The 27,623-nt window shown below is 61.6% G+C and overlaps 1 protein-coding gene across 1 annotated transcript in view; it reads left to right on the top strand.

The window, feature by feature from the left end:
- The first annotated feature begins 1,317 nt into the window (after positions 1–1,317).
- The window catches only part of CERK (ceramide kinase), a 52,922-nt gene continuing 26,616 nt past the window's right edge, over positions 1,318–27,623 (top strand). Inside the window, exons 1-11 of the mRNA XM_058673266.1 lie at positions 1,318–1,494; positions 12,149–12,262; positions 12,439–12,561; positions 17,066–17,191; positions 18,789–18,852; positions 19,668–19,813; positions 22,261–22,335; positions 22,579–22,731; positions 23,108–23,213; positions 24,736–24,812; positions 26,765–26,970. Coding sequence (XP_058529249.1) covers positions 1,353–1,494; positions 12,149–12,262; positions 12,439–12,561; positions 17,066–17,191; positions 18,789–18,852; positions 19,668–19,813; positions 22,261–22,335; positions 22,579–22,731; positions 23,108–23,213; positions 24,736–24,812; positions 26,765–26,970 — 1,332 coding nt within the window. The 5' untranslated portion in view covers positions 1,318–1,352. The remainder of the gene's footprint in view (positions 1,495–12,148; positions 12,263–12,438; positions 12,562–17,065; positions 17,192–18,788; positions 18,853–19,667; positions 19,814–22,260; positions 22,336–22,578; positions 22,732–23,107; positions 23,214–24,735; positions 24,813–26,764; positions 26,971–27,623) is intronic.

Genomic DNA, 27,623 nt, shown 5'->3' on the forward strand with positions numbered 1-27,623 from the left:
TGGACCCACCCATTCTGGCAACAGGACTTGGGGAGCCCTGGGAGGCAGCGGCCAGCTAGCCAGGCCACAGGAAGGCCAGAGCGAAGGCCCTCAGCAACCCCTGGCATTTCTGGGCCCTTGTGCCTGGGCGGCCCACGCCTGGCCACTGTGAGCACACACAGCAGTGGCAGCATTATGCATTCCTTGCCCAGGCGCGCAGCTCCTAGCTTCCACGGGTGTGGAGGGACAAAGAAGGGCAGGGCTCCTGCTGCCTGCCCGCGGCCTGGCGATCAGGCCCGGCCTGCTCAGGGCAGGGCTGCAACAGGACCGTGCCGGGCCTCCAGGCATCCGGGGGCTGAGCTCCTGGGCAGCAGTGATTCAAGGCCGTCCCCACCCTGTGGACAGTCACAGAGCTGGCAGGATAAGACCTGTATGTGTACCCACCTGGTACCAGGCACAGCAGCGAGGCCATGTGTACGCCAGGGGCCCCACCTCTGCCTGCAGGGGCAGGGCTGGGCAGGGAGCGCGGGAGAGAACATGGGCAGGGCTGCAGCTGAACCTTAGGGTGCCTCTGGGCACCGTCCTGCTGAGGTCCGTTTCTCTTGGGGGTCACCTACCTGGGAACTGAGGGATGGCAGTAGATGTACCCTGGTCCCCAGGTGCCCACACATAGGGAGACAGGCAGGCTGTAAGGGCAGGCCTGGGGTGCTTATAGAGGGACCCTAGCAGGGTGGTCCAGGGGCCTCCCTGAGGGGTGCTGAGCAGGCCCCGGAGCTCCGGGTCCTTGGGCCTGCCCCCGGGGGTGAGCTACTCCCTTCTCCACTGGGCCCCTGCTGACTGCTGGCCACACTGCAGCAGCACCCCCCACCCCTTCGGGCCAGCAGCCTTCCCAGCCTGGCCCTGCCCACCGGGAGAAGCCCGGAAGCCTGGGGTGGGGGTGGGGGGTCTGCCCTAAGCCAAACACTTGGACAGCCAGTGTCCTCTCTGCTCAGGACCTGACCTTAACCCAGGGGAGAGGACGGCCACCCTGGGGACTCTAGTGCCCAGTTAGGGACTGCAGACTGGCCCAGACAGCACCGCAGGACGCGCTGGCATACCCCCCTCCCGCGCGGCGCACCCCCATTCTGTCCAGCTCTCTGACTTCCCCTCTCCTTCACCCCCACTCCCTTCTTTCTCTGCCCCTTCCAGTCCCTCGGGCAGCCAGCCCCCTCGGCCCCCGCCCACTCAGGCTCGGCCCGCCGGCGCCGGCCCCCTCCCCGCCGCGCCCGCGCCCTGCGCGCTGTGACGCAGCGCCGCCTCCCGCCTGCCGCTCCCGCGCCGGGCCGGCCGAGTGCAGTGGCCGCTAACGGTCCCGCGCCCCCCGCCCGGCGGCCATGGGGGCGATGGGGGCGGCGGAGCCGCTGCGCTCGGTGCTGTGGGTGAAGCGGCGGCGCTGCGCCGTTAGCCTGGAGCCCGGGCGGGCGCTGCTGCGCTGGTGGCGGAGCCCGGGGCCCGGAGCCGGCGCCCCCGGCGCGGGTGAGTGAAGCGGCCGCCCGGGGCTCGGCCTGCGCCGCGGGAGCGCGCTGGGCCCGGGCCGGGGAGAGCCGGGAGGGGGCCGGGTCGGGGGTCGAGTCGGGGGTCGAGGGGGCTGGGAGCTGGAGCTGGCCGGGTCTGCGGGGCCGGGACGAGGAGGAGGCCGGCAGGGCAGCGCCGAGGCCGCACAGGAGCCGAGGCACCCGGCGGCTGTCGGCAGCCCCTGGCGGGATGGAGGCCTGTGGTCTGTGGCGCCAGCTGGACAAGACCTGACCGTGAACAGCCCCGATTCCCAGCCCCTGGGCAGCGGCGAGGGCTGCTGGCCGTCCTGTGGGGTGCGCTGCTGAGAGCGGCGTGATTTGGGGGGCAGCCGGTTGTCCGCCTGACACCCTCAGCGTCTGGAGGAGCACCAGGTGTCTCTGCAGGTGGCTGTGTGGGGCAGGCTAGGGAAGCCTCACTCCCCCAGGGGTGCAGCTGCCCAGGCCCGAGGCCACCAGGGGGTCAGCCTGGCAGGAGCTGGGGGGAGGGCAGCGGGACCGGGGCTCCCCTGGCCTTTGCCGGTGAGGCGGGGACCAGCCTTTGTTGTGATCCGAATGGCAACAAGGACCCTGTGAGGAGGACGGGGAGGGAAGAGGGACTGGGCAGTGAGGCCCCTGGCAATGGTGGGCACTAGGTGGCTGTCCCCCCACACTGCGCCTTCCGGAGAGGGTGCCCTGTGTGGGGGCAGGGTCAGTGGTGGTCACAGGGGTTAGGCATGCCCTGTGGGCTCTCATGCACCACTGTGAGGCTTTGTGGGTGAGGTGAGGGAGTGTGGGGCCGAGGTCAAGGGCCAGCCCCTGGTGTCTGGCCTGGAGGTCACCGTGGCATTGTGTCCCGGGGCACCCAAGCCCTTCTGTGTTCCCTGACCTGTCCCGATGTCCGCTTTGGGAGAAGCATCACACCTCAGCTCCTACTCGGCCCCTGCTCAGGTTCCCACTCTGTGATGCCCCCAAAGCAGGCAGGTGCCTCGCCTGGGACATCAGGGGGTAGAGCTCCTGGGGGCACCTCGTTTTAGAACACCTCAGCCTGTTCGCTGTTGCATTCTGGGGAGACACTGAGCTCCAGGAAGTTGGCCTCCTGTGTCCAGCTGGGCTCTGACACTTCATAGATCTGACTGCAGCTACTGTGTAACCCCAGGGTAGGGCAGCCACGTGGAGGCCGGGCCGACACCCCCACCCCGTGGATGTCCGGCTGGGAAGTCATGCGGGGCCTGCTGTCAGCATAGACGTCCTTGGCCAGCTGCTGTTACGATTTCTGGTCACCCAGCCTGCGGTGGGAGTGTCGGCGGGCTTGTTGTTGAGGGAAGCCAGAGGCTTACGCCTCTGTTGGAACGCCTGGGTGTCGCTCCAGTCTTACCACCTGCTCACCTGGTGAGACCTGGAAGCGCCCCCCTCTGCACTGACAAGCACAGCAGACCCCTTCAGCCCCCCCAGGAGGAACGGGGCCCTAGTTAGGACTCCACTAGGGTCGGCGGAGTGGGATGTGAAGCAGTTCATGGGACATTAGTGTGGGAGCAGGTGCATTCTGGCCTTTGCCACCGTCCAGGTGTGTCTAGACCCACCTGGAAGGACTGGGCAAGAGCAGTGGGAGGGGAGGACCGGGGGAGAAAGCCTGGGCGCTCTGGGAGAGGCAGGCCTAGGGGGGCTGGCCCCCTCCTTCATGTTCTTCTATTTTGAGACACGAAGCTGGACACATGACACACAGCAGGGAGCTTGGTCATTGTCCTTATGGGTGACCAGGCTCAGAAAGTGCTAAGTGCTCAGGGGTCCAAGATAAGGACCAGATATCCGGGGGGCTTGAGGCGGGGATGAGGTCGGCCCTGCCTGGAGAAACTGGGGTTCCTCTGAGTTGCGGTCGGAAGTGGAGCAGGCTGCACACAGGAAGCCCGGGGGAGGCATCTCAAAGTAGGTCACAGCAGTTGAACTTGAGATGGAACACAGTGCTCTCTGGGCTGTCCCTGCTGGCTGATGAGATGCAGAGGAGTGGGGGCTTTGGGGCTGTGTGTGCGTGGTTGAGGGGTTCCAGGAAGAGCGTGGGACCACAGCCAGCCTCCCCCTGTGTGGAGGACTCCCCCTCCCAGTCCCCTCCCTGGGACGCAGTGACACTCCATGGCAAGTGATTCATGCTGATCAGCCAGCGCACCAGAGGCTCGCGAGGAAGCAAAGGCAGCTTGGTCCTTCCTCCTCGGAGTGACCAGGCTTGCTGTTTGCGTGTGCGTAAAAATGCGTGAGACAGTGGGAGTGCTGCGGGGCTCCCACACTATTGCTGCTGCTCTTACTATCCTTCTAAAGGTTTGCTTTGATCTCTTTGAAAGGCAGCATCACAGAGAAGGGGAGATGGAGGTGGGAAGATCTCCCATCCGCTGGCTTGCTCCCAAAATGGCCACAGTGGTCAGGGCTATGCCAGGCAGAAGCCAGGAGCCAGGAGCTTTGACTGAATCTCCCATGTGGGTCTTGGCTCTCCCAGGAGCATTAGCAGGGAGCTGGATTGGAAGTGGAGCAGCTGGGAATAGCGTTGGCGTCCACTGGGGCTGTTGGCACCACCCGTAGTGGCTTATCTCGTTACATCACAGCATTGATCCCACTGTTGACTCTTACAGTGTGATTTTGAGATGTGTCTTATGGAAATGCCCATGGCTACACACATGGCGACAGTGCGGTTCAGGAGTGTCGCTAACTGTGCACATGGGTCAGCATCATGGGCCGGACAGAACCTGCCTGCCAGCAGTTGGCACCCACGCTGCCCTCTTGCCAGCGCTACCGCTCGCCAGCGGGCCTCACCCTTGAGGTGCCTTTTAGCAGACCCAAGCTGTGTGCTCTCTGTTGTGCTGGCTGCTCCGCCACACTCAGCTTTTTTTTTTTAAGATTTATATATAGATATATTATCGGAAAGTCAGATTTACAGAGAGGAGAGACAGAGCTCTTTCATCTGATGGTTCACTCTCCAAGCTGGAGCTCAGCCTATTTGAAGCCAGGAGCCACGAGCTTCTTCTGTATCTCTTACGCAGGTGCAGAATCCCAAGGCTCTGGGCCGTCCTTGACTGCTTTCCCAGGCCACAAGCAGGGAGCTGGATGGGAAGTGGAGCAGCTGGGAGTTGAACCAGCGCCCATATGGGATCCCGGAAGATGCAAGGCCAGGATTTAGCCACTAAGCTGTCACACCAGGCCCTCACTCATCTTTTAAAGATTTATCATGTCTCAGAGGCTGGTTTTGTTACCAGGCTGTGTTGCATTGCTGAATGTCCACTTTTCCCCGCTGACCTGCTGGCGGGTCCCTGGAGTACCTCCAGGGCCAAGCAATGTGAGTACTAATACTACGACCTGACTCTTGGGGAGCGGGCTTTTGCTTGCTTCTCTCGCACACACGCTTGAGAGCTGGAGGCTGGGCCATAGCTAGGCATGCGTCTGAAGATGTGAGTGGTAGTGGCTGTGTGGTTTTATTACTCCCACCCTGAAAAAAATCTCAGAGTTAGTTGCATGTGGCTGAAAGATACTTTCCATGTAAAAATAAATTCTTACAAGAAAGTGGAAAGCAGTTTATAATCTTGGACTGGGCAAAGGCCCTCCTGGCCAAGAATTCAGAAAGAATAGGTAAAAGACTTAATTCCTTGACAAGATGTTATATAAACGTAGGAGGTGGTCGGGAGAAGTGAGCATTTGGGTGGAGCAGCTGAGGTGTCAAATGAGACTCCCCTAATCAGAGGGCCTGGTTCGATCCCTGCACCCGATCCCAGCCAGCTTGGGCGGCCCCGGGATGGCTCTGGTGGCTGACTCCCAGCTCCAGGCTCTGACCGTGTGATGCTGGCCAGCTGGGGCGGCCCCGGCATGGCTCTGGTGGCTGACCCCCAACTCCAGGCTCTGAATGTCCACTTCCAGGCCCTTGCAGGTGTTTGGGGAGTGGACCGGCAGGTGGCAGTTCGGCCTCTCTCTGATTCTCTTGGATTAAGAGAGAGTAATGCTCTCCCATGATGTTTGCTACCCAAGTGGTGAATCAAAGGATTTAGCTTGATGGGACATCTGCAGAGGCACGGCAGTGGACAGAGGGCGTGGAGCAGCGGAGAGCACCTGGCCTAGCACGCAAGGCTGCTCTCACACAGCCAGCAACACCTTGGGGAGTCATGTGAGCCGGGTGGGTGGGTGGCCTCTAACCCACACTGCTAGCACCATCCTTGCCCCGTGTCCCCAGGTGAGCAGGGCCCTGGGGCGTGGGCACGTTCTGTGTTAGGACACTGCTGCGGGCCATGCTCTCCGCCCCCAGCACAGAATATTCTGAAGCGTGTGGTTGCTTTCTGCTTAATGTGTTAACTTTGTGAACAAGGCTGAGATGCAGTTCAGAGCCAGCTTCTCTTCCTGTAAGCTCTGCCCGCCCCCTCTCCTCCCTGCACCCAGTGGCCAGGTCCTCTGTTATCCAGCTGCTTGGGCCCTCGTGCCTGGCAACTCAGCTCACCCTGGAAATGGCCCACAGACTACTTAGCCTCCCGCTGGGTTAGCTGCCCTGCTGCCTCTGGTCCTTCCCACTGCTCAGGCTGATTGTGGACCTGCTGGTTACATGGACAGTGCCCCAGCTCACCTGACTGAGCTGGCATCCTGTCTGAGAACACCTGTCCTGCCCTGTGCTGTTCTGTGCTGTGAGCTTCTCTCCTTGTCCCTGTTGAAGCCCCATGCCATGACAGTGCAGCTTGCCCACTGGCTTGCCAGGCCCCCACTGCCTGGCATTGACCTCACCTGTGCCCCTGTGCCCCTGCTATCTGCTATGCTGGGTGCATGTGTGCCTTCTTGCCCACTCGCTTGGCCCTCTCTCCCCTTTCTTCCTACTGCAGCCTCAGCCTGGGCCAGGGCCCAGTGTCCTGTGTAAGGCCTGGGTGCTGGGCCAGGGCCCAGTGTCCTGCGTCCTGCGTGAGGCCTGGGTGCTGGGCCAGGGCCCAGTGTCCTGCGTGAGGCCTGGGTGCTGGGCCAGGGACTGACACCATCTTTCTCTTTTGGTTTTTTGGGGTACGTGCCTGTCTGCTTCATGGGACCTGTTCTTCTGTGGTGTTCTGTCTCCCCACCATGCCTAAAGGCAGAGTCCTTGCCACGTTCACTCTCCTGCCTCAAGGGGAGCTGAGTAAAGTTGTAAGCAAGCCAGTGTGTGCAGGGGAGGCATGGCCTGGCCTGGCTGGGTGAAGGGGCTGGGCTTGATGTGAAGTGAGCCCAGGCCCCTAGCACAGGTCGACAGTGCCAGCGGGTAAAGGGCCTGGGGTCATCTTAGACACCTGCACTTTCCTCTAAAGGGGCGTGGCTTGAAGCTGTGGGGCCTGGCAGGCCGGCCCCATAGTTGACACAAGGCCTGCAAATCCTGTGTGATCCTGTGAGAAACCCACCAGTCCTCCAGTGCTGCCTGAGAAAGACGGACCTACTGTGTGCCATGAAACACCCTTACTGTGTGATGAGAAACGCATGTCCCTACTGTGTGCCATGAAACACATATACTTACTGCGTGCCATGAAAATATGCAGCTTCCCTGTGGTGTGAAAGTTTTATTATGTTGACGTCCAGGCTAATGGAGCAGGCAGATCATGGCGAGCTGGTGGCTGGCCTGCTGCTGACCGGGGCTCCTGGGTGTCTGCTGGGATCCCCGCCTGGCTGGGCCTGCTGCGGGGTGAGAGCTGGGCAGGCCCCTGGCATCTCTGCAGAATCCTAACATAACCTGTAACTCCACAGTCCTTGAGCACTGTCGTAAAGCTTTGTAGTTATCCTGACTCAGTTCTGAGGTTAGCCTTTGGGTTGTAAAATGGGTCAACAGTTTCTTAAAGGGCCAGGTAGCAACTAGGTCAGAATGTGTGGGCCGTGGGGTCCTGTATCACGATTGGCCAGCACCCCACACCCACGATTTGGTTCACCAGCAGCCAGAGCAGCCCATGTGCCGATGAAGCTTCCTTTACAAAGGCGGGCTGCTGCTGGCTCTGGCCAGCCCTGCCCTGAATCATTGTTCATGAAGACAGAGTAATAGGTTGGTGTGCTATGGGAGCCGCTCATCTGCTTGGCTAAAAATAGTTTGACTTTCAAAAAGAATCGTAAGAAAAAGAACCCAACGTTGCTGGCATCCCTGGGGACCAGCCCGTCGGGCCCGGCCCACTGTGCAGCCTGTGCAAACCCGCCAGCCGCCTCCGAGGAAGACCTCCCCTCTCAGGCACCTCCCACCAGCCTGCCCACGTCACCGGGTTGGAAGTTAACCCGAAAACAAGGAGTGCGTGTGGCAGCCACATTGCCAAGGGAAGGGCCGGTGGCCTGCCGTGGGAGGCCGGGGGTTCTCCACGTGCTGGCCGAGTCCTCTGTCCCCCTCCTGCTCTCGGCCTCGACATCCAGCAGTCATGGCAGGACGACGTGTCCAGAAGCAGGTGTGGCTTGTGGCTCTGCCTTCAGTCCTGCCTGCTCTTGCCCCAACCAGCCTGCATCCCGCTCAGGAGTGCTGGGTCTTGCTGGAGGCTCCGTCCCCTTCTCTGCCCATCCTCCTTGGATCGGAGCAGGATGCAGCCTCCCCAGCCTCATGAAAATCATGTCACTGCCTCATGTCTCAGATCCCAGGACTCCCGTGTGGCCTTCCCCACCTGGAGAGAGTGGTTGGGGTCAGAGGATCCAGGCCACTCAGTGCCTTGAGGGCCCTGGTGTGGGGAATGTGGGTGAACCCTGGTGCAGTGCCAGCTGTCCCGGCCCACCCCCGCCCCACTGCACCTGCCATGGAGGACCCCTGGAGACACGTCTCGCTCCCTGAGCCCTGCCCAGCCACCTGCCAGCAGAGACCCACCTGGCAGTCCCAGATCCCCTCCAGAACTGGGGGTGCTGGGATCTCCCCGAGAGCGCAAGAATAACTGTGACATAGTCCCAGTGAGCCTCTCTCCACTACACACAATCAAGAACCCTGCGTGAGGCAGCCCAGCAGATGGTCACAGATGGTCACAGGCCCCCGAGGCAGGTGCGGGCAGGGGCATGGGCTGACCGCAGGGCTTTTGTCCTCTGGCTGAGGGAAAGGGCAGGCAGCTGAACAAAGGCGGGTGAAGGCAGCAGGGCCAGGGCACCCAGGCAGCTGGAGGCACCTGATAAATCCCAGGTGCTCCCTCGGGCAGGACCACCACCTGCCCTGCCCCACCTTGGGATTCCAGCATCCTAGAAGGGCACTGGTTCAAGCCCTGGCTGCTCCATTTCTGAGCTGGAAGAAGCTCCTGGCTTTGGATCTGCTCAGCTATAGGCTTTGCAGCCATTTGGGGAATCCATCAGCAGATGGAAGACCTCCTTTCCTTCCTCTCTGTGAATCTACCTTTCAAATAAGAATAAGTAAACAACAACAAAAACCCCAAAACACCAAAGGTTGTGTGCTTAGAATAATCTGGGAAGATTAAAGGAAGAATGGCTTCAGGCCGGAGCCCAACCTGCCAGGCCTGCCCAACGACCCTGCTGCTCTCCCTGCTGGTCCCAGCTGGGCTGTCCCCTCCCCCACCCCATCTGGTCTGCCTCTGTGTGACCACACGCTGGGGAGATAGCCCGTAGCACCTGCCGGCATCCTGCATCCCATGTGCGCAGGTCCCCCGCGTGCTGCCTGGGGGTGGCTGTCACTCATCTGTCGCCTACTCCGCCCCACACACTGCTCTCGACATCCTGCTTGCGATGACCCGTCTGTTGTGTTGTCACCATCTGGTAGACACGTTGGGCCTGGTCTGCTCCCGCGAGGGCTGCCCAAACCACGCAAGGTCATGGGCACTGCAGAGGTGGACAGAGGCCAGGCCCCTGCCCGCACGCATGTCCCTGGGATTCTGAAGGCTTGGAAGCCCCTTGGTGGTGTGCAGGTGAGGTCTGTGGAAGGATCCCCTGTGGGTGGCAGGGTCTGGGCCCCCCAGGACACAGCCATAGTTTGAACATTCAGACAAACCGCTAGGGAGTGAAGTGGTTACGGAGCATGTAGGCTGTTGGTTACCCACAGGCAGCCTTCAAGTGGCGTCCACAAGTCTAGGCAACTTTGAGGCCACGTGTGGCTCACGGCAAGTCAGTGAGGCTGTGTGTTTGTTCTGTCATGGAAATCTGATCTGATTTTACGCTGGCTGTGTCAGGCTGGGGTGGGGAGCGTGGCTGTGGTTAGGGTGCCCCGTGTCACTGCCATGTGGCTTGAGTGATGCAATTTGCCTGAGGCTGCGTCAGAGGTCCTCGGGCTCCCAGGGCCAGGGGTGTGGGGGGGGCAGAGGGGGCATTTCCTTGTTGGAGCTGCGTGGTGAGCTTTGTTTTCCTTCTCAAATTGTTGGCAGCATGACACATCCCAGGGGCTGGGTGGGGGCACGTCCTTGTGTGAGCACGCCCGTTGCACACTCGGCATAGTCCAGGGGCTGGGTGAGGGCATGTCCTTGTGTGAGCACGCCTGTGTGCACACTCGGCATAGTCCAGGGGCTGGATCGTTCTGCCTGGGGCCACCTACCCTCCCTGTCCCTGGGAGCAGCGGGAACATGGGAAGGGACTCTCCGACAGGGGAAAGCCTCCCACGCTGATGTCGTATCCAGAGGTCACTTGAGAGAGCACCTGCCCTTGACATGGGGCGCTGGGAAGGGGCCTTGCAGATCTGCAGGTGTGTGACTGAGGAGCTGACTGCGCTCGTTGGGAGCCGCTGCAGTGTGAGCTCAGCACAGCCGCGATGTTGGCGGGGAGCCCGGGCAGCTGTCTGTCCTTCCCCAGGCCCAGGACCCTGCTGCGGACAGTCACGGGAAGCAGAGCAGTGGCTGCCTGGCCGTGTGCTGTGCTGTGTGCACTGGAGCAGGGTGTCTGTGTGCTGTGCTGTCTGCAGCCATGGGAGGATTGTGTTTTTAAAATATTTATATCTGAAAGGCAGATTTTACAGAGAAAGAGGAACAGAGAGAGATCTTGCATCTCTGGTTCACTCTCCAAATGGCTGTAGCAGCCGGAACTGGGCTAACGCAAAGCCAGAAGCCTGGAGCTTCCTCTGGGTCTCACACGTGGTGCAGCGGCCCAAGGTCTTGGCCCATTTTCTGCTGCTTTTCCAGGGGCATTAGTGAGAGCGGGTTTAGAAGTGGAGCAGTGGGGATGTGAACCGGTGCCCATATGGATGCCAGTGCTGCAGTGGAGGATTGGCATGAGGGATTAGGTCTGCTGCTGTCTCGCGTCTTGGCAGGTGGGGCTGCCTGGGTTTAGTGGGTGCGTGGCCCGGGCGCCAGCCCCGTGCTGCTGCTGCTGCCTCAGGCGGTGGGTTTGCTTCCACGGGCCATTCCTTAAGGAAAGCCTTGGCTGTGGGGTGGCAGAGGATGCCCTGTGCGTGTCTGCATGGCCCACACGTGGCTTCTGACATGTACAAACCATGTTGCCTGTGGTCAGGATCCCAGGGCTGGGCTTGGGCCTGGGTGCGGGACACAGTCACAGCCCTGAGCCAACAGACGGAGCCTGCTCTGAGGCCGGAGAGAAACGAACTGGGCCTGCAGAGCTGGGCCGTGCACGGTGTAGAGCTGTAGACCTGCACAGTGTGGGACACTGGGCTGCCATGAAGGGCCAGAAAGACTTCAGCAGCTCCCCCACTAGGGGCCCGGATCCCCACGGCAGCGGGAGGAACCACCGTCAGCCCACCGTCCTCACCCAGGACTGGGCTTCTGAGGGGAATCCTGGGAGAGGCCTCAGGTGGGCACAGAGGGCAGGGGCAGAGAGCAGGGAGGGGCCCCAGGACCATGGGCCAGCGTGGCTCCAGCCGGCGCCTTGCCTGTGCCTCCTGAAACTGGAGTTGGCATTAGGTGGGGCCTCTCAGAGGTGACGACAGCTTCCTTCCAACACACGGGGGAGCCAGGTGTGGGGTGCAGGGTGGAAGGGAGCTTGGCTTAAGGACCTTGCAGGCTGGGAGCTCCAGGGCTGGCGTGGGGGCCGTGTCATGCTCGGAGGAGTCTGCCCTTTCCCCACACCTCCGCGTGCGACCCAGGTCTGCCTTAGGTCTGTGTCTTTGCTTAAATAAGTGGTTGCTAAGCAAGCAGGTCACCCCTGAGACAAAGGCTCTCAAGTGGGGGTGAGGCTGCCCTCAGGGTACTGTGCCTGTCCACATGGGAGCTTTTGCCAGGTAAACATGCCAGCCTCATCTAAGCCAGCGTTGGCATCACTGGTTCTTCTCTTGGGGCGTGAGAAACTCGGCCTAGACCAGGGTTCTTGGCGTCTCCTGGTGGGGGGAGCTGGTGGGTGGAGGTGTAAGCTCTGGGGTGCTTGGGTGGCGAGTTGGGAGCAGTGGAGGTGGCACTGAGGAGGCATGGTGATGTAAGTGTGGGGAGCCCAGGAGGAGCCCCCGCATCCGATGCAAGCTTCATGGAGCACCCTGAGTCGGCCTCAGAAGTCCTGCTCAGGCATGGCTTCCCCAGTCTGCTATGACTGAATTCTGTGAGCCAGTTGGCAGGAAGGGCTCCAGATGGCTGCATGGAGGGCAGCGTGCAGCATGAGGGAAGTGGCACCCGTGCTTGGTGCCCTGTTGGGCAAAGCGCTGCTGTCAGTACCCAGGTCGAGGGGTGGGTAAGGGAGCCCTCTTTTCCGGGTCAGCAGGGCGTTAAGCTCTGGGTGCACTGGGTCAGTGCCTGGACCCCCACGAGCCCTGGCCTGAGGCTGTGCTGTCCCTACAGACGCCTGCTCCGTGCCTGTGTCTGAAATCATCACTGTGGAGGAAGCCGACCCGCACAGGAAGCGCCACCCCAGCCGCCGATGGCACAACATGGAGAAGCCGTACGCTTTCACAGGTGGCGGGGCTGCACCTTCTGCGTGCTCGCAAGCCAGGGACAGGGCGCCAGGCTGCTCTGCTGCTCTCTGTGTCCTTAACGGGGTCTCAGCTTGGTCACCCTTCCTTTGGCTTACGTGGCGCTGGGGAGGGGTGGCGGGTGGGGCGCCCACACTAACGGCCCGTGTGCATTTGCAGTCCACTGTGTGAAGAGGGCGCGGCAGCACCGCTGGAAGTGGGCGCAGGTGACGTTCTGGAGCGGGGACGAGCAGCTCTGCCTGCTGTGGCTGCAGACTCTCAGGGGCCTCCTGGAGAGGCTGAGTAAGTACCCTCCCAGCCTGGGGTCGCTCTCTGGGAGGCGGGCATGGTCGTGGCCGTGCATGTGTCCGTACTCAGATGTGTGCGTACTCCATGTGTGCCACATTCCACAGCCGTGAGGCTGGTGGCTTGGCCTGCCAGGCTGTGTCCTGGAGAACGCCCACGCCCACGCATGTTTTGGTTACTCTGCAGTGTGTGTGGAGCAAAACATCCTGGTGTGAAGAGCCCGTCTGCCCGTCGCTGGGGCAGGAAGACTTGTGTGGCTGGCCCTGTCCGCCAGCCGTCCCCAGCCCGCTGCCCCTCCGTCCTGCTGGCGTGAGGGTCTTACCCGCCAGGCTGCCCCGCCATTGCCAGCCCGCTGCCCCTCCGTCCTGCTGGCGTGAGGGTCCTGCCCGCCAGGCTGCCCCGCCGTCCCCAGCCCGCTGCCCCTCCGTCCTGCTGGCGTGAGGGTCCTGCCCTGGTGCAGAGCTGCGGGCGTCTGCTGCCTCGGTGTGATCCCTGGTTGCAGTCGCTGTTACGCCTGGCGCTCTAGCGTTGACCTGCGCTTGTGCCATCTACCTTAGGTGAGGTGCAGGGCACACGGGAAGGCGCACCTGGCGCAGGAGCACGGCTTGGTGATTGAATGTCGTCATGGACTCTGCTGAGGCACAGAGTAGGGCCGGCCCCCGGAGCTGTGTGGACTCGGGGCTCAGCAGCACGTTTGTGGCGTGTGCGCACGTCGTTGTGTGTGGCTGTGTGAGTTCTGTGCTGTGGATACTACACACGTGCGAACAGGGCTCCCTGGGTGAGCATCACCCCCACCCCAGCATGGCCGAATGGCAACCCTGCAAACCCTGCAAGTGTGCCTGCTCTCTTATCATCCTGGGCTTGCAGAGTGTGTCTGAAGTGGCCTGAGTGACGGAGCCAGCCAGCGCTTGCAGTCAGAACCACGCCTCTTCCTGGCTGCCAGGGCAGTTGGCAGGATGATTCTGGTTTGCATTTCCCTCGGCTGCTTCACCAGGCCAGCAGGGAGCTGGGTGGGAAGCAGGGCCGCTGGGATTAGAACCTATATGGGATTCTGGTGCATGCAAGGCAAGGATTTTAGCCACTGGGCTACCACACTGGGCCCTCCTAACTTTTTTTTTTTAAGATTTATTTATTTATTGGAAAAGCAGATTTACAGAGAAAAGGAGAGACAAAAATATTCTGTCTACTGGTTCACTCCCCAAGTGGCTGCAACGGCAAGAGCTGAGCCAATCTGAAGCCAGGAGCCAGGAGCTTCTTCCGGGTCTCCCATACAGCTGCAGGGTCCCAAGCTTTTGGGCCGTCCTCGACTGCTTTCCCAGGTCATAGGCAGGGAGCTGGATGGCAAGCGGGGATGCTAGAACATGAATTGGTACCCATATGGGATCCTGGCGGATCCAAGGTGAGGATTTAGCCACTAGGCCACTGAACCAGGCCCCTAACTTTTTTTTAAAGGTTTATTTATTTATTTATTGAAAGGCAATGTTGCAGAGAGTAGGAGAAAGCAATGTTCCAGCTTATGGTTCAGTCCCCGGCGGCCACCATAGCCGGGCTGGCCTGACCCAAAGCCAGGAGCTTCATCCGCTTCAGTCCCCACGGGTGCAGGGTCCACCTGAGCTGTGCTTGTTGCTTTCTCAGGAGCATCTGCAGGGAGGTGGATGGGAAGTGGAGCAGCCGGGACACAGTGCCATGTGGGCTGCTGGCATCACAGGTGGCAGACGCAGCACCAGCTGCTCTCCGGGCTTCTAGAAAATCGCAGGTGTGTCCTCCTGAGGAGGCACAGAGGAAGGCCCCACTTCCTTGTGCACAGAGACAGCGTGAGGGGCGGCGGCCTCGTGGCCAAAGCCTCTTCTTGCATGTGCCGGGATTCCATATGGCGCTGGTTCATGTCCCATCTGCTCCACATCCCTTCCAGCTCCCTGCCTGTGGCCTGGGAAAGCAGTCAAGGACGGCCCAAAGCCTTGGGACCCTGTGACCACGTGGGAGACCTGGAAGAGGTTCCTGGCTCCTGGGTGTTGCGGTCACTTGGGGAGTGAATCAATGGACAAAAGGTCTTTCTCTCTGTCTCTCCTCCTCACTGTATATCTGCCTTTTCAAAAAAAAAAAAAAAAGTAAGTCTGATAAGATGAAAGAGGCAGCTGCGAGGCCACCTCTGCCAGGGACAGTGTTGAAGCCTGCCCTGCAGTGAGGCCTCCCCCACATGCCAGTCGCCTGGCTCGCTGCTGCTTCGTCCACGGTTTTTGTGTTGCAAGGGATTGGTTGGTTTTGTGAATGTGTTGATTTTGCTGATTTTCTCACTTATTTTTTTCTTTTTTTGAATAATTTATCGTGAACATCTTCAAGTACATAGAAAAAATTGAAAGGCTTGTGATCACTCTTCCACTTGCCACCTGGTGTGGCTGTGTCTGTCCCCCCCCCCGTCCCTCCTCCACCTGGTGTGGCTGTGTCTGTCCCCCCCCCCCCCGTCCCTCCTCCACCTGGTGTGGCTGTGTCTGTCCCCCCCCCCCCCGTCCCTCCTCCACCTGGTGTGGCTGTGTCTGTCCCCCCCCCGTCCCTCCTCCACCTGGTGTGGCTGTGTCCCCTGTCCCTCCTCCACCTGGTGTGGCTGTGTCTGTGTCCCCCCGTCCCTCCTCCACCTGGTGTGTCTGTCCCCCCCCCCGTCCCTCCTCCACCTGGTGTGTCTGTCCCCCCGTCCCTCCTCCACCTGGTGTGGCTGTGTCCCCCCCGTCCCTCTTCCACCTGGTGTGTGTGTCCCCCCGTTCCTCCTCCACCTGGTGTGGCTCTGTCCCCCCCGTCCCTCCTCCACCTGGTGTGGCTGTCCCCCGTCCCTCCTCCACCTGGTGTGGCTGTCCCCCCGTCCCTCCTCCACCTGGTGTGGCTGTCCCCCCGTCCCTCCTCCACCTGGTGTAGCTGTGTCCCCCCGTCCCTCCTCTACCTGGTGTGTCTGTCCCCCCATCCCTCCTCCACCTGGTGTAGCTATGTCTGCCCCCACAGCGTCCTTTGGTCTATAGTTAGCTGTGCTTTTGCTGTGTGTCACAGTGAGTGACGGCTGTCAGCACCCAGTCCCCTCACGCCTGCAGTGTACATGTCCTCCTCTGGGGGCAGCATTTGTGCATGAGGGACACAACTCTGAGACACGCCCCTGGCATTCCATGGCAGCCGTTCTACAGAGGCTCTGCCTGGCGCTCCTGGGCACGGGGCGGGTAGAGGTGGGCTCTCTCTGCTGTTGAGTGTTTTTGCCTGCGCAGGTCATCCTATGGATGGCTCGAGCTGTCTGTGTGGCTGGCATTGCTGGCATTTGGTGCTCTGATTTGTGTCACAGGGAGGTGCCGCAGGGTGAGGAGGTCACGCCAACTGCGTGTCTGTGGACTGGTGGCCACTGCAGGGAGCCATGCTGATTGTGTGTGTGGGTTGGTGGCCACTGCAGGGAGCCATGCTGATTGTGTGTGTGGGTTGGTGGCCACTGCAGGGAGCCATGCTGATTGTGTGTGTGTGGGTTGGTGGCCACTGCAGGGAGCCATGCTGATTGTGTGTGTGTGGGTTGGTGGCCACTGCAGGGAGCCATGCTGATTGTGTGTGTGTGTGGGTTGGTGGCCACTGCAGGGAGCCATGCTGATTGTGTGTGTGTGGGTTGGTGGCCGATGCAGCTGTTATTTGACTCGTCTGAGGCCAGGTGTGTGAGTGTGGACTTTGTGGTGATGTTTACTAACCTGAATCTTTGAAACACTTGACTTGGCCAAAATGTGGAAGTTGTTGTAAGAAAATTGGGGTGTCCCAGGGAAGCTAGGTGAGGGGTTCCTCTGGGGCTGTGGGGAAACCTTGCACATCCCTCTGCCTGTCTCAGTGTTTCTGAGTCTTCCGTCCATCTCTCCTGCATCTGTTTGGCTCTGGTTCACTGACCACGCAGCAGAGATAAGTGCTGCCAACGCACCTGCCAGGCCAGGTGTGTGGGCCTCGTCCTTCCACGGGCCTGTCTGCCCACGGGCTTGTCTGTCCACCAGCCTGTCCGTCTGTGAGCCTGTCTGTCCGTGGGTCTGTTTGTTCGTGGGCTTGTCTGTACCTGTCTGTACACAGACCTCACCCATCCATGGGCCTGTCCATCTGCGGACCTGTCTGTCCGCGGGCCTGTCCGTCCGCCGGCCTGTCCGTCCGCGGGCCTGTCCGTCCGCCGGCCTGTCCGTCTGCCGGCCTGTCCGTCCGCGGGCCTGTCCGTCTGCCGGCCTGTCTGTCTGCTGGCCTGTCCGTCCGCGGGCCTGTCTGTCCGCCGGCTTGTCCGTCTGCCGGCCTGTCTGACCGCTGGCCTGTCCGTCCGCGGGCCTGTTGCTTTTGTGTTCCCTAGATCAGGAGCTCCAGATCCCTGCTGTTTGGGATCTAAAGGCCCGCTGGCAGAGGGGCCCACGCAGACTTCCGAGAGCCCCATGGTCAAGCTGTAGCCCTGCACTGCAGTATAGGGTTCCCACTCTGTGACGTGCTGGGGCCAACACCTTGTGTTACTTCCCTGCAGCATCTCGGCCGAAGCACCTGCTGGTCTTCATCAACCCATTTGGGGGGAAAGGACGAGGCAAGAGGATATATGAGCGGAAGGTGGCCCCACTGTTCACGCTGGCCTCCATCAGCACTGACGTCATCGGTAAGGTACAGCTTCTCCGTCATGTTTGCAGAGCTCACTGGAGAGTCCCAAAGGCAAAGTCGTCTTTAAAATGTATCAGAACGGGGAAATTCGAAACTCGGACTGCCCTGCTTCCATGTCAGGCCTTTGCCTACAAAGCACTGCGTGTCTCTGGGAAGATACAGCGGTGTGGGCGTGGGGTGCAGCGCCCGGTCCCAGTGCCTGGTTCAAGTCCCACCTCTGCTGCTGGCTTCCGGCTTCCTGCGCCTGTGATGGGCACCCACGTCGGAGACCTGGCTGCAGCCCTGGCTCCTGCCTGGCCCAGCCCTGGCTCCTGAGCGAATTTGGGGAGTGAGCCAGCAATGAAAGATCTCTATTTCTCTGACTCTGTCTCTGCCTTTCAAATAAGATGAGAAATAATTTTTTAAAACGATAAAAAGGCAAATGTCATGGGCAGACACCTCTTACAAGAAGACACATGGGGTCCAGTGCGATTGCCTAGTGGCTAAATCCTCGTCTTGCAACCATCAGGATTCCATATTGGCACCAGTTCATGTCCGGCTGCCCACTTCCCATCTAGCTTCCTGCTTGTGCCTGGGAAGGCAGTAGAGGACGGCCCAAAGCCTTGGGACCCTGCAGCTGCATGGGAGACCCGGAAGAGGCTCCTGGCTCCGGGCTTCAGATGGGCTCAGCTCTGGCCATTATGGCCACTTGGGAGTGAACTAGTGGGTGGATGATCTCTCTGTCCTCCTCTCTGTAAATCTGACTTTCCTACAGCAGGAGGCTGGAGGTTAGTGGGAGGCGGTGGAGACTCGTATGCGGCTGGTGCATGGCTGGGTGGCAGTGCAGGCCACAAGCAGGGGCGCTGAGGGGTGTCTCTTCTAAATGCCTTCTGGGAGCACAGATGCCCACGGCCGCCTTGTGGGCCGGATGAGTGCTGCTGGCGGAAGCCAGATTCACGGAGCCTGTCCTGCAGGCTCTCAGGTGGAGCTCACATGGAGCTTTTAGTCCTAAAAGGTGACTCTGTGGGAGAGCGGGCTCAGCGGGCTGTGGCCTGTGGCCCAGCAGAGGGAGCATTTGTGCACTGGCCATAGAGACCGTGGCCTCTTGGGGATTTGAAAAGAGGGACATAGAGAACACTCCCCAAGTGCCGTCACACCCGGGGCTGTACCAGACGGCAGCCAGGAGCTGGGAACCCAGTCCGGGTCTCGCCTGTGGGTGGCAGGGACCTGACAGTGAAGGCGCTGCCCACTGCCTCCCAGGGTGTGCCTCAGCAAGGGGCTGGCTGCAGCCAGGAGTGGAGGTGGGACCCCAACCGGTGGCTCATCTACGAGGCCAAACACCTGCTTTGGTAGTCTAAGATGTTGGAAGTAATTAAAGCCACAAGAGAAAATGATAAGGTCGGTGATGGGATAGCTTTCAAAGACGTTAGTATGTGGGCTGTCACTCACATGCCAGGTTGTGGCGTCCCCCACGGGGTTCCCCTGAGAGCCCCTGGGGCATGAGGTCCTTGGCCCTCCCTGGGAGGGAGCCGGGCCCCGGTCGCTTTGCCTGTCACGGTGGCGAGGGTCCGCGGGTGCGCCTGCCAGCTCTGCATGCTGTATGGTTTTCCCTGCAGTCACTGAGCGTGCGAGCCAAGCCCAGGAAACGCTGTATGACATGAACTTGGACAAGTATGACGGGTGAGCCTCGCTGTTTCGCTCCTTCCCCCTCACTTTCTGCTGACCAGGCAGTGACCCGGGAGCCTTTACCGCGCGCCCATCCCGCTGGAGCCTGGCCGCTGTGGCGTTGCACACGGGAAGGTGTCTGGAACTGCTGCCCAGCTGGGGCAGGCAACCCTAGAACAGGCAGCAGGGCATGGAGGGGCCTGGGAGCCTGCACCCAGGGGGCATCCTGTAGTGCCCCAGGAGGCAGCCAGGAGACTGCGACCCTGCCCTGGAGGCCGCTGGCCCTGGTGTGGGCCCAAGAGACCGCTGTCCACCATGGATAACCCTCACCTGCACCCCTGCCTCCAGGCTCAGATGGCCAGAGGCCACGAGGGCGTGCATTACTGTCCCTTCCTGACACGGGGACACCTCTGTCTCTCTCTGGATGTGACCTCTCCGCTTTCCTCTCAGTCCCTGACTCCCTCATGGGTCACCAAAATACTAGGAAAAGCACCCTGCCTGCCAGGCAACCTCCCCATACACACCCACCACATCATCCCACCGGCGGCGGGAGGGGGTGGTCCCCTGGCTCAGCAAGGACCCCAGCAGGCGGGCGCTCCCGTGAGGGCCACCCTGAGCCTGCTCCCTCCAAGATGGAAAATGCAGCCAGCTGGTCTTGGCTTCCTCCCCCCAGAAACCCTGGAAACCCAGGCCAGCCAGTAGTCATGGGGCATTCCCTGCCACACCACCACCCATTCCCCATGCCCAGGACAGCCCGGCAGCTCTGCCGCTGCCCAGCACAGGGGTGGCCCTCCTTGCCCCTCAGTGGGCCTGACTGCATCCTCCCGCAGTGTGGTGTGTGTCGGCGGGGATGGCATGTTCAGCGAGGTGCTGCACGGCCTCATCGGGAAGACCCAGCAGAGCGCTGGCATCGACCAGGACCAGCCCTGGGCCGCGCTGGTGCCCGTCACCCTCAGGATTGGCATCATCCCCGCCGGTAGGCCTGGCCCGCGGGCTCAGCTGCTCCTCCCTTCAACACGGGAGAGCGGGCGGAGGTGGGGTGCGCCTGGGGCAGGAGGTGCCTGTTGGGGGGGGTGGTTCTGAAAGAATTGACTTCTGCCAAGCTGTGGGAGCTCGGAGTGAGGGGCAGAAGGGACAGCGGGTGCAGGGGTCAGAGATGGGGTGAGGGTGCAGAGGACAGACAGGGGAGTGAGGGACAGAAGGGACAGCAGGTGCAGGGGTCAGGGATGGGGTGGGGGTGTGGAGAAGGACAGATGGGGGAGTGAGGGGCAGAAGGGACAGCGGGTGCAGGGGTCAGGGATGGGGTGGGGGTGTGGAGGACAGACAGGGGAGTGAGGGGCAGAAGGGACAGCGGGTGCAGGGGTCAGGGATGGGGTGGGGGTGTGGAGAAGGACAGATGGGGGAGTGAGGGGCAGAAGGGACAGCGGGTGCAGGGGTCAGGGATGGGGTGGGGGTGCGGAGAAGGACAGATGGGGGAGTGAGGGGCAGAAGGGACAGCGGGTGCAGGGGTCAGGGATGGGGTAGGGGTGCGGAGGAGGACAGATGGGGCAGATGCCAGGGCAGGGCTGCGCTGGCTGTGGGTACTGCTGGGCTCCCCAGGAGGCACCAGTCACTCAGCTGGGGAGCCCAAGGCCTGGACCTTGCTGGCCGCTCCCCAGTCCACTCTGCAGGCAAGGGGTAGCTTCTTCCTCCTTCACCTGTCCCGGGTCTGCACCAGCTGTGGTGCCTCTCCTTTGTGAGCTTCCCGTGGGGGCTGGCCTCTCAGTTGGCAGTGTGGGCAGAGGGTGGTGGGGAAGGGGCCTTGGCTGTGTGACTGCCTGCACCCCTCAGAGTGGCAGTCCTGCCCTCGCACGAAAGCCCTCGGCCATGAGCAGCTGACTGCGCAGCTGTGTGGGGGCACACGCTGTCCAGCCCCCAGCTCCTTTCACGGGCATGGGACACATCTTAGGGAGAGGAAGTGCACTCAGCAGGAACAGCATCTCCTAGCCTGGATCTTTGGCATGTGGGAGCTGTGTGGCTGGGCTGCTCCCAAGCTGACGGGGTGTGTGCAGGACCCCAGAGCCCACAGTGTCGGGATGCCCTGTGTGCCCACTGCTGTAGTGAGGACAGATCGTCCCCTGGCCTGGTCAGAGGCGGCGAGCAGGTAGAGGCCTCTGACCCGTCCGACCTCGTGGCCATGGGGGCGCATCAGGAGCCGCAGGGACCGAGCGGCTTGTCTTCAGGTGACCGCTGGAAGCCGTGGCTTTGTGTGACCATTGCTGGATCTGATGCTGGAGCCACCTCAGCCCCACGAAGCCCGAGTCTGGTGGAGGTGGCAGGGGCACAACTGGCTGCAGGTTGGGTGGGGTGGTAGGTTTGAGCCACCTCTGCCAGGTTCTTAGCTGACACTGCACTGAGTGTTGGAAGGATGTGTGAAGGCCAGGACAAATGAGGTGCAGCCAGGGGTGGGGTACTGCACACTTGGGGAACTTGGGTCCTGCTTGGGTCTCAGGACAAGAGCAGCAGGGAGGGTGGTCCCCAGTTCCTCTGTCAGGGTCCACCTGCTGTGGACCCAGATTGGCCCTGGGCAGGTCGCCTGCCCACCTCCTGCCTCCCTCCTGTCCACGGAAGTCTGAACCTGGTGTGGTCCAGTTACTGCCATGGCCCTACCTAGTACCTGCTGTCCCGAGCTGGGCACCCCAGCCTCTGTGCTTCATGGCAAGCACCTCCAGTGTCTTCCCACATGGGACCTGCACCATGTCCATGCCCCAGCCATGGCATCATGGGCAGGATGCTGAGATGGGCCAGGCCCAGGGTCCACCAGGGTCCCTCCAGAAGCCGAGGAGGGGAGGCTGGGAGTGGCTGCCTCCCCAGAAAGAAGCTTGGTGCTTGGTCAGCTTGTCCTGCATGAAGGATGAGAGCAGGAGGGCTGGGCTGTGAGGACCCTTGCTCCTGCGTCCTCTTTGGGACCATGGCTGAGTTCGTCTGCACTAGTCCCAGCTGGCTGGTGGCAACAACCAGGGACAGGGACGTGGGGTATGCTAATGATGACATGGGCAGTGGACACAAAGATGAGTTGTGGAGAGGAGAAGCTTTGCTTGGAGCCAGGCTGGGGGACAGTGTGACGCCTCGTGGGCTCCCTGACATGTGTTGCTCACATGTTGCCAGCTGCCCACCCGGAATCCTACACATCAGTGTAACAAGCATTTACCTTCTGTTCCAAGTGGAGGGGCTCCCTCAGGCCAGAAGATGGCCTACAGACCCAGCCGGGGCTTCCAGAAGGCTCTGAGCACCCTGTCTGAGAGGGGACCAAGTCAAGTCTGTTTCCTTCATTTAGTCCCTCTCTCCGGACTGTGACAGGAAAGAGTGGCTGTTCCCCTGGCGTCCGACTGTCCTGTCACGGTGCTCAGTGCCTGCTGTGACGTGAGGCCTTCTCTCCTGCAGGGTCCACGGACTGCGTGTGCTACTCCACTGTGGGCACAAATGACGCCGAGACATCCGCCCTGCACATCGTCGTGGGTGGGTCCCGCTGGGACCCAGTTCCCTGCCTTCCCGCCTGGAAGGCACGCCCTTCTCCCCCACCTCCACTGCCCATGACCAGCCAGACCTCCAGCCTTCCTGCTCCGATCCGAGTCCCCTTCCAGCCGTGCCCCAAGGGGAGGGATTGCCACTGTGGACGAGCTCTGTGCACCGTCACCTTCAGTCCTGCCAACGGCTCAGGCTGGCAGGGAATTCGCTGCCTTACAGTCGCTTCTCCTGTAGGGGACTCGCTGCCCATGGACGTATCCTCGGTCCACCACAACAGCACGCTGCTGCGGTACTCGGTGTCCCTGCTGGGCTACGGCTTCTACGGGGACATCATCAGGGACAGTGAGAGGAAGCGCTGGATGGGTTTGATCCGCTACGACTTCGCAGGTAGCCCAGAGCTGGGCACACTGCTCCTGCACGCAGCGTGCTGCCTGAGCCGCCCCAGGTGCCCCGGGATGCACTCCTGGAGCTTGGGGAAAGTGAGGGTGTGGGGCATGGTGGCCACGTCCTGCAGGAAGGTGGGATAGATGCCGCTGAAGGTCCCACCAGGCCAGCGGCCGGCTCAGGCAGCTGTACGTTTCCATTGAGAACATCAGTTTGATAACCGTCCTGAGGGTTGCTAGTCAGGTGACAGGAACCTCAGACCCACACTGGCTCACTGTGGGCAGACCTGGGACCAGTGGGGACCATGCAGGCTGCACCTTCTGCTGGCGCATGGACCCAGCACTGACCAGGCTCCTTCCGGACTGCTTCCTGTCCCCAGGCTTGAAGACCTTCCTATCACACCACTGCTACGAAGGGACTGTGTCCTTCCTGCCAGCACGGCACACGGTGGGGTCCCCGCGGGACAGGCAGCCCTGCCGGGCAGGGTGAGCACATGGGCATCGTGGGCAGGGCTGCCAGGGTTGATTCCCGTTGGGATGGGAGGGCAGACATGGTCACCATGTGCTGGGGGAGAGGACAGTGGCCTGGGCTGGCCTCTGGGACTCACGCCCTGGAAAATGGCCATCCTAGCCCCTGTGGACCAGTGGGGTGCTCCACTTCATTCCCTTTGGGGTCTGCAGGTGAGGGGACCCTCAGGACAAGAGAGGCTGGCTGGTCAGCTGGCCACTTGGTCAGTGGTGGTGCGTGTGTGGGGGACCCTGACTAGGACGTGTGAGTTCTCAGCAGGGGTGGAAGTGGAACCTTCTTTCCCGCCCCTGGCAGGGACCATGCCCGGTGCCTCGTGTTCCAAGGTGGGCGCTCTTGTGGCCAGGAGAGCCCACGCCAGGCTCAGGAAAAGGACACAGAGGGGCTCGAGGTCCCCAGGGGAGGGTGGAGGCCTCCGGGCAGGTGTGTGTGGAGGGACAAACAGCTCACACAGGTGCCCTCTACCCCAACCCCCAGCATCAGACCAGTTTTAAACAGAACCTCAACTCAGTCTTGACCTTCGCTGCCCTGGACCTTGCTGGGACAGGACAGACAGGCACTGCGGGCCGCTCACCTAGTCCTGCCTTTGTTTTAAGGACTTACTGCAAAGACTTGTTTATTTTTATTTGATAGCTGATTAATAGAGAGAAGGAGGAACAGAGAGCTCTTCATCTACTGGTTCACTCTGCAAATGGCCACAACGGCCAGAGCTGAGCTGACCTGGAGCCAGGAGCCAGGAGCCTCCTCTGGGCCTTCCACATGGGTGCAGGGGCCCAAGGACTTGGGTTATCTTCTGCTTTCCAAGGCCATTAGCAGGGAGCTGGATGGGAAGTGGAGCAGCCAGAACTCAAACCGGCACCCATATGGGATGCTGGTACCACAGCATGAAGGATTACCCAGTTGAGCCAGGGCACCAGTCCCTTGCCCTATCCTTTAAAGCCATTCCGATCTGGGCACTGCCTCCCCCAGCCGCTGCAAGTGAAGGCTGTGAGACGGTGGCCCTCGGGGCAGCCGTCGAGCTGGCACGTTAGCGCGATGCCGTGGAGCGCGCTCCCATCCCTGGCATCAGCCCTTGCCCTGGTGGCGAGAGGACCTGGTGGGACTGGGGTCGGAGCTTGCACTCCAGCAGCTGGCTGACCCAACCCTCTACCCTCCTGTTACTGGCTAAACCAGCGACCACCGTGTCTTCTGCCCCAGGAGTCATGGGTGGCCCTGGTCCTTGAGCCACCTGTGCCAGACAGTGCTGTGCCAGCTGTGGAGCCTCAGGTGACTAGAGGAGTTAGTCTTGAGTCAGGCTCTCATGGTGGTTTCCAGACCTAATTTGGGAAATGCAAGTTCATGAGCAAAATAAAAGCAATTTAGGTTGAGCCTTTGAAATTGAACTGCTTATTACACGGAAAGAATTGAGGCACTTTACCTGTGCCGGGCATGCGTCCTCCTGTTACGTGTGCGTGTTTAGAAGGTGGCCCTCTTCTCTTCCAGGTGCTTTGTGTGTCGGCAGAGTAAGCAGCAGCTGGAGGAAGAACAGAAGAAAGCGTTGTACGGGCTGGAGAACATGGGTAATGGGCGTGGCTGCGGTGCCTTTGCGTCCTCGCGTGGCCTCTGTCCCCTCTGCCTCCGTCTGCCTCCTCCCCTCTGCCTCCGTTTGCCTCCTCCCCTCTGCCTTCGTCTGCCTCCTCCCCTCTGCCTTCGTCTGCCTCCGTCCCCTCTGCCTCCGTCCCCTCTGCCTCCCCTCTGCCTCCGTCTGCCTCCGTCCCCTCTGCCTTCGTCTGCCTCCGTCCCCTCTGCCTCCCCTCTGCCTCCCCTCTGCCTTCATCTGCCTCCTCCCCTCTGCCTTCATCTGCCTCCGTCCCCTCTGCCGTCATCTGCCTCCTCCCCTCTGCCTCCCCTCTGCCTCCCCTCTGCCTTCATCTGCCTCCGTCCCCTCTGCCGTCATCTGCCTCCTCCCCTCTGCCTCCCCTCTGCCTTCATCTGCCTCCGTCCCCTCTGCCTCCGTCTGCCTCCTCCCCTCTGCCTCCGTCTGCCTCTGTCCCCTCTGCCTCCGTCTGCCTCCTCCCCTCTGCCTCCGTCTGCCTCTGTCCCCTCTGCCTCCATCCCCTCTGCCGTCATCTGCCTCCTCCCCTCTGCCTTCGTCTGCCTCCGTCCCCTCTGCCTCTGTCCCCTCTGCCTCCCCTCTGCCTCCGTCTGCCTCCGTCCCCTCTGCCTTCGTCTGCCTCCGTCCCCTCTGCCTCCCCTCTGCCTCCCCTCTGCCTTCATCTGCCTCCTCCCCTCTGCCTTCATCTGCCTCCGTCCCCTCTGCCGTCATCTGCCTCCTCCCCTCTGCCTTCGTCTGCCTCCGTCCCCTCTGCCTTCGTCTGCCTCTGTCCCCTCTGCCTTCGTCTGCCTCCGTCCCCTCTGCCTCCCCTCTGCCTTCATCTGCCTCCGTCCCCTCTGCCGTCATCTGCCTCCTCCCCTCTGCCTCCCCCTGCCTTCATCTGCCTCCGTCCCCTCTGCCGTCATCTGCCTCCTCCCCTCTGCCTCCCCTCTGCCTTCATCTGCCTCCGTCCCCTCTGCCTCCGTCTGCCTCCGTCCCCTCTGCCGTCATCTGCCTCCGTCCCCTCTGCCTTCTTCTGCCTCCGTCCCCTCTGCCTTCGTCTGCCTCCTCCCCTCTGCCTCCGTCTGCCTCTGTCCCCTCTGCCTCCGTCTGCCTCCTCCCCTCTGCCTCCGTCTGCCTCTGTCCCCTCTGCCTCCATCCCCTCTGCCGTCATCTGCCTCCGTCCCCTCTGCCTCCCGTCTGCCTCCGTCCCCTCTGCCTCCCCTCTGCCTCCGTCTGCCTCCGTCCCCTCTGCCTCCGTCTGCCTCCGTCCCCTCTGCCTCCGTCTGCCTCCGTCCCCTCTGCCTCCGTCTGCCTCCGTCCCCTCTGCCTCCGTCTGCCTCCGTCCCCTCTGCCTTCCCTTGTCCTGCCGCGCGCTCTGCGCTCCAGGCAGCACGGGCCAGAGCCCATGCCCGTCCATCTGCTCCATGTCCTCTGCTGCGGGGAGCCCCATGTCAGGGGGCCGTCCTGCTGCTCCCCTCTGCTCTCCCCCAGCCCCGCAGCCCGAGCCTGCACATGCAGGGTGCAGACGAACAGTGAGCCCACCTGTCCCCAAAACCTTAGTCTGGACATTGAAATTGGAGTGGTGAATAATTCCACTCAAGATTGCTGTGCTTTACAAATGCGGAAAGACCTCTGTAGCCCAGGCGGGGGCCTCACAGTGGCAGCCTGAAGCAGGTTGCTGTGGGACCCAGGTCTCCTGATTCCTGCGCCAGTTCACTGTAGAGTGGCACCCATGAGGCGGGGCAGACGCTACCCAGCTTTTCAGGGGCAACGCTGTGGGTCCAGCACACGTCTGCAGGCCGAGGGCAGCTGGGGCGGGTGGGCTTGGGGCTGAGGAGGGAAGCAGACTGCACATGGTACTTGGTAGCGGGAAGCCCAGAGGGTCCCGGGACAGCTGCCCTGCGTGGTCACCACAGCCTGGCCCTCCCTCTGCAGAGGACATGGAGGAGTGGCAGGTGGTCGGTGGGAAGTTCCTGGCCATCAATGCTGCAAACATGTGCTGTGCCTGCCCCCGGAGCCCCAGGGGCCTCTCCCCAGCCGCGCACGTGGGCGACGGCTCCTGTGACCTCATCCTCATCCGCAAGTGCTCCCGGCTCAACTTCCTGAGGTTCCTGGTCAGGCACACGAACCAGGGCGACCAGGTGAGGGCCGTCCTGGGGACTCGGGGCAGAGCCCTGGGTCTGCTCAGTGCCAGGTGTAAGCTGTGCTCACAAACGTGCTTGTAAAACTTGAGGGCACGTTGTCCATCTTTGCTGCAGAGGAGGGGGCATGGCTGCTCCACTTCTTGTGGTCAGCCGGAATGTCAAATGGAGAATTCCGGAAAAGCACAACTCGGTGCAGTGCAGGAGACCACATGCAAGCAGCCCTTGTCCCACACACTGTGGCAGGGTCCCTGGCGACACTGTCTTCAGGCTCCAGAGTTGGACAGGGCTGTCACCCCTGGTGTCCTCGTATCCTAAGAAAGGCGACAGCTGGGATGAAAGCTCAGCCCAGTGTTGATGAGTTCCTTAAAATCTGTTATCCGACTGGTCTAAGGCAGTTCTGCCTGACCGTGGGCTGGGGGGGGGGACGGGGTGGGTCGGCCGCGAGCATCGACAGGTACGGGCAGGGTGCAGAGCGCAGGCTGGCGAGCAGGCGGGCCTTGCCGAGATGGAACTAGGAAAAGAAATAAGAAGAAGAACAGTTCGTGTCAGAAGCAGAGGGGCAGGACAGCCCCTGAGCGAGCGGCTCCCCAGATGCCCATTCTGCTGAGGACGGGCGGGGTGGGCACCAGACCTCGGTGTGGGTGGCAGGC

This window comes from Ochotona princeps, chromosome 15 (assembly GCF_030435755.1).
Source record: "Ochotona princeps isolate mOchPri1 chromosome 15, mOchPri1.hap1, whole genome shotgun sequence".
NCBI classification, from domain to species: domain Eukaryota; kingdom Metazoa; phylum Chordata; class Mammalia; order Lagomorpha; family Ochotonidae; genus Ochotona; species Ochotona princeps.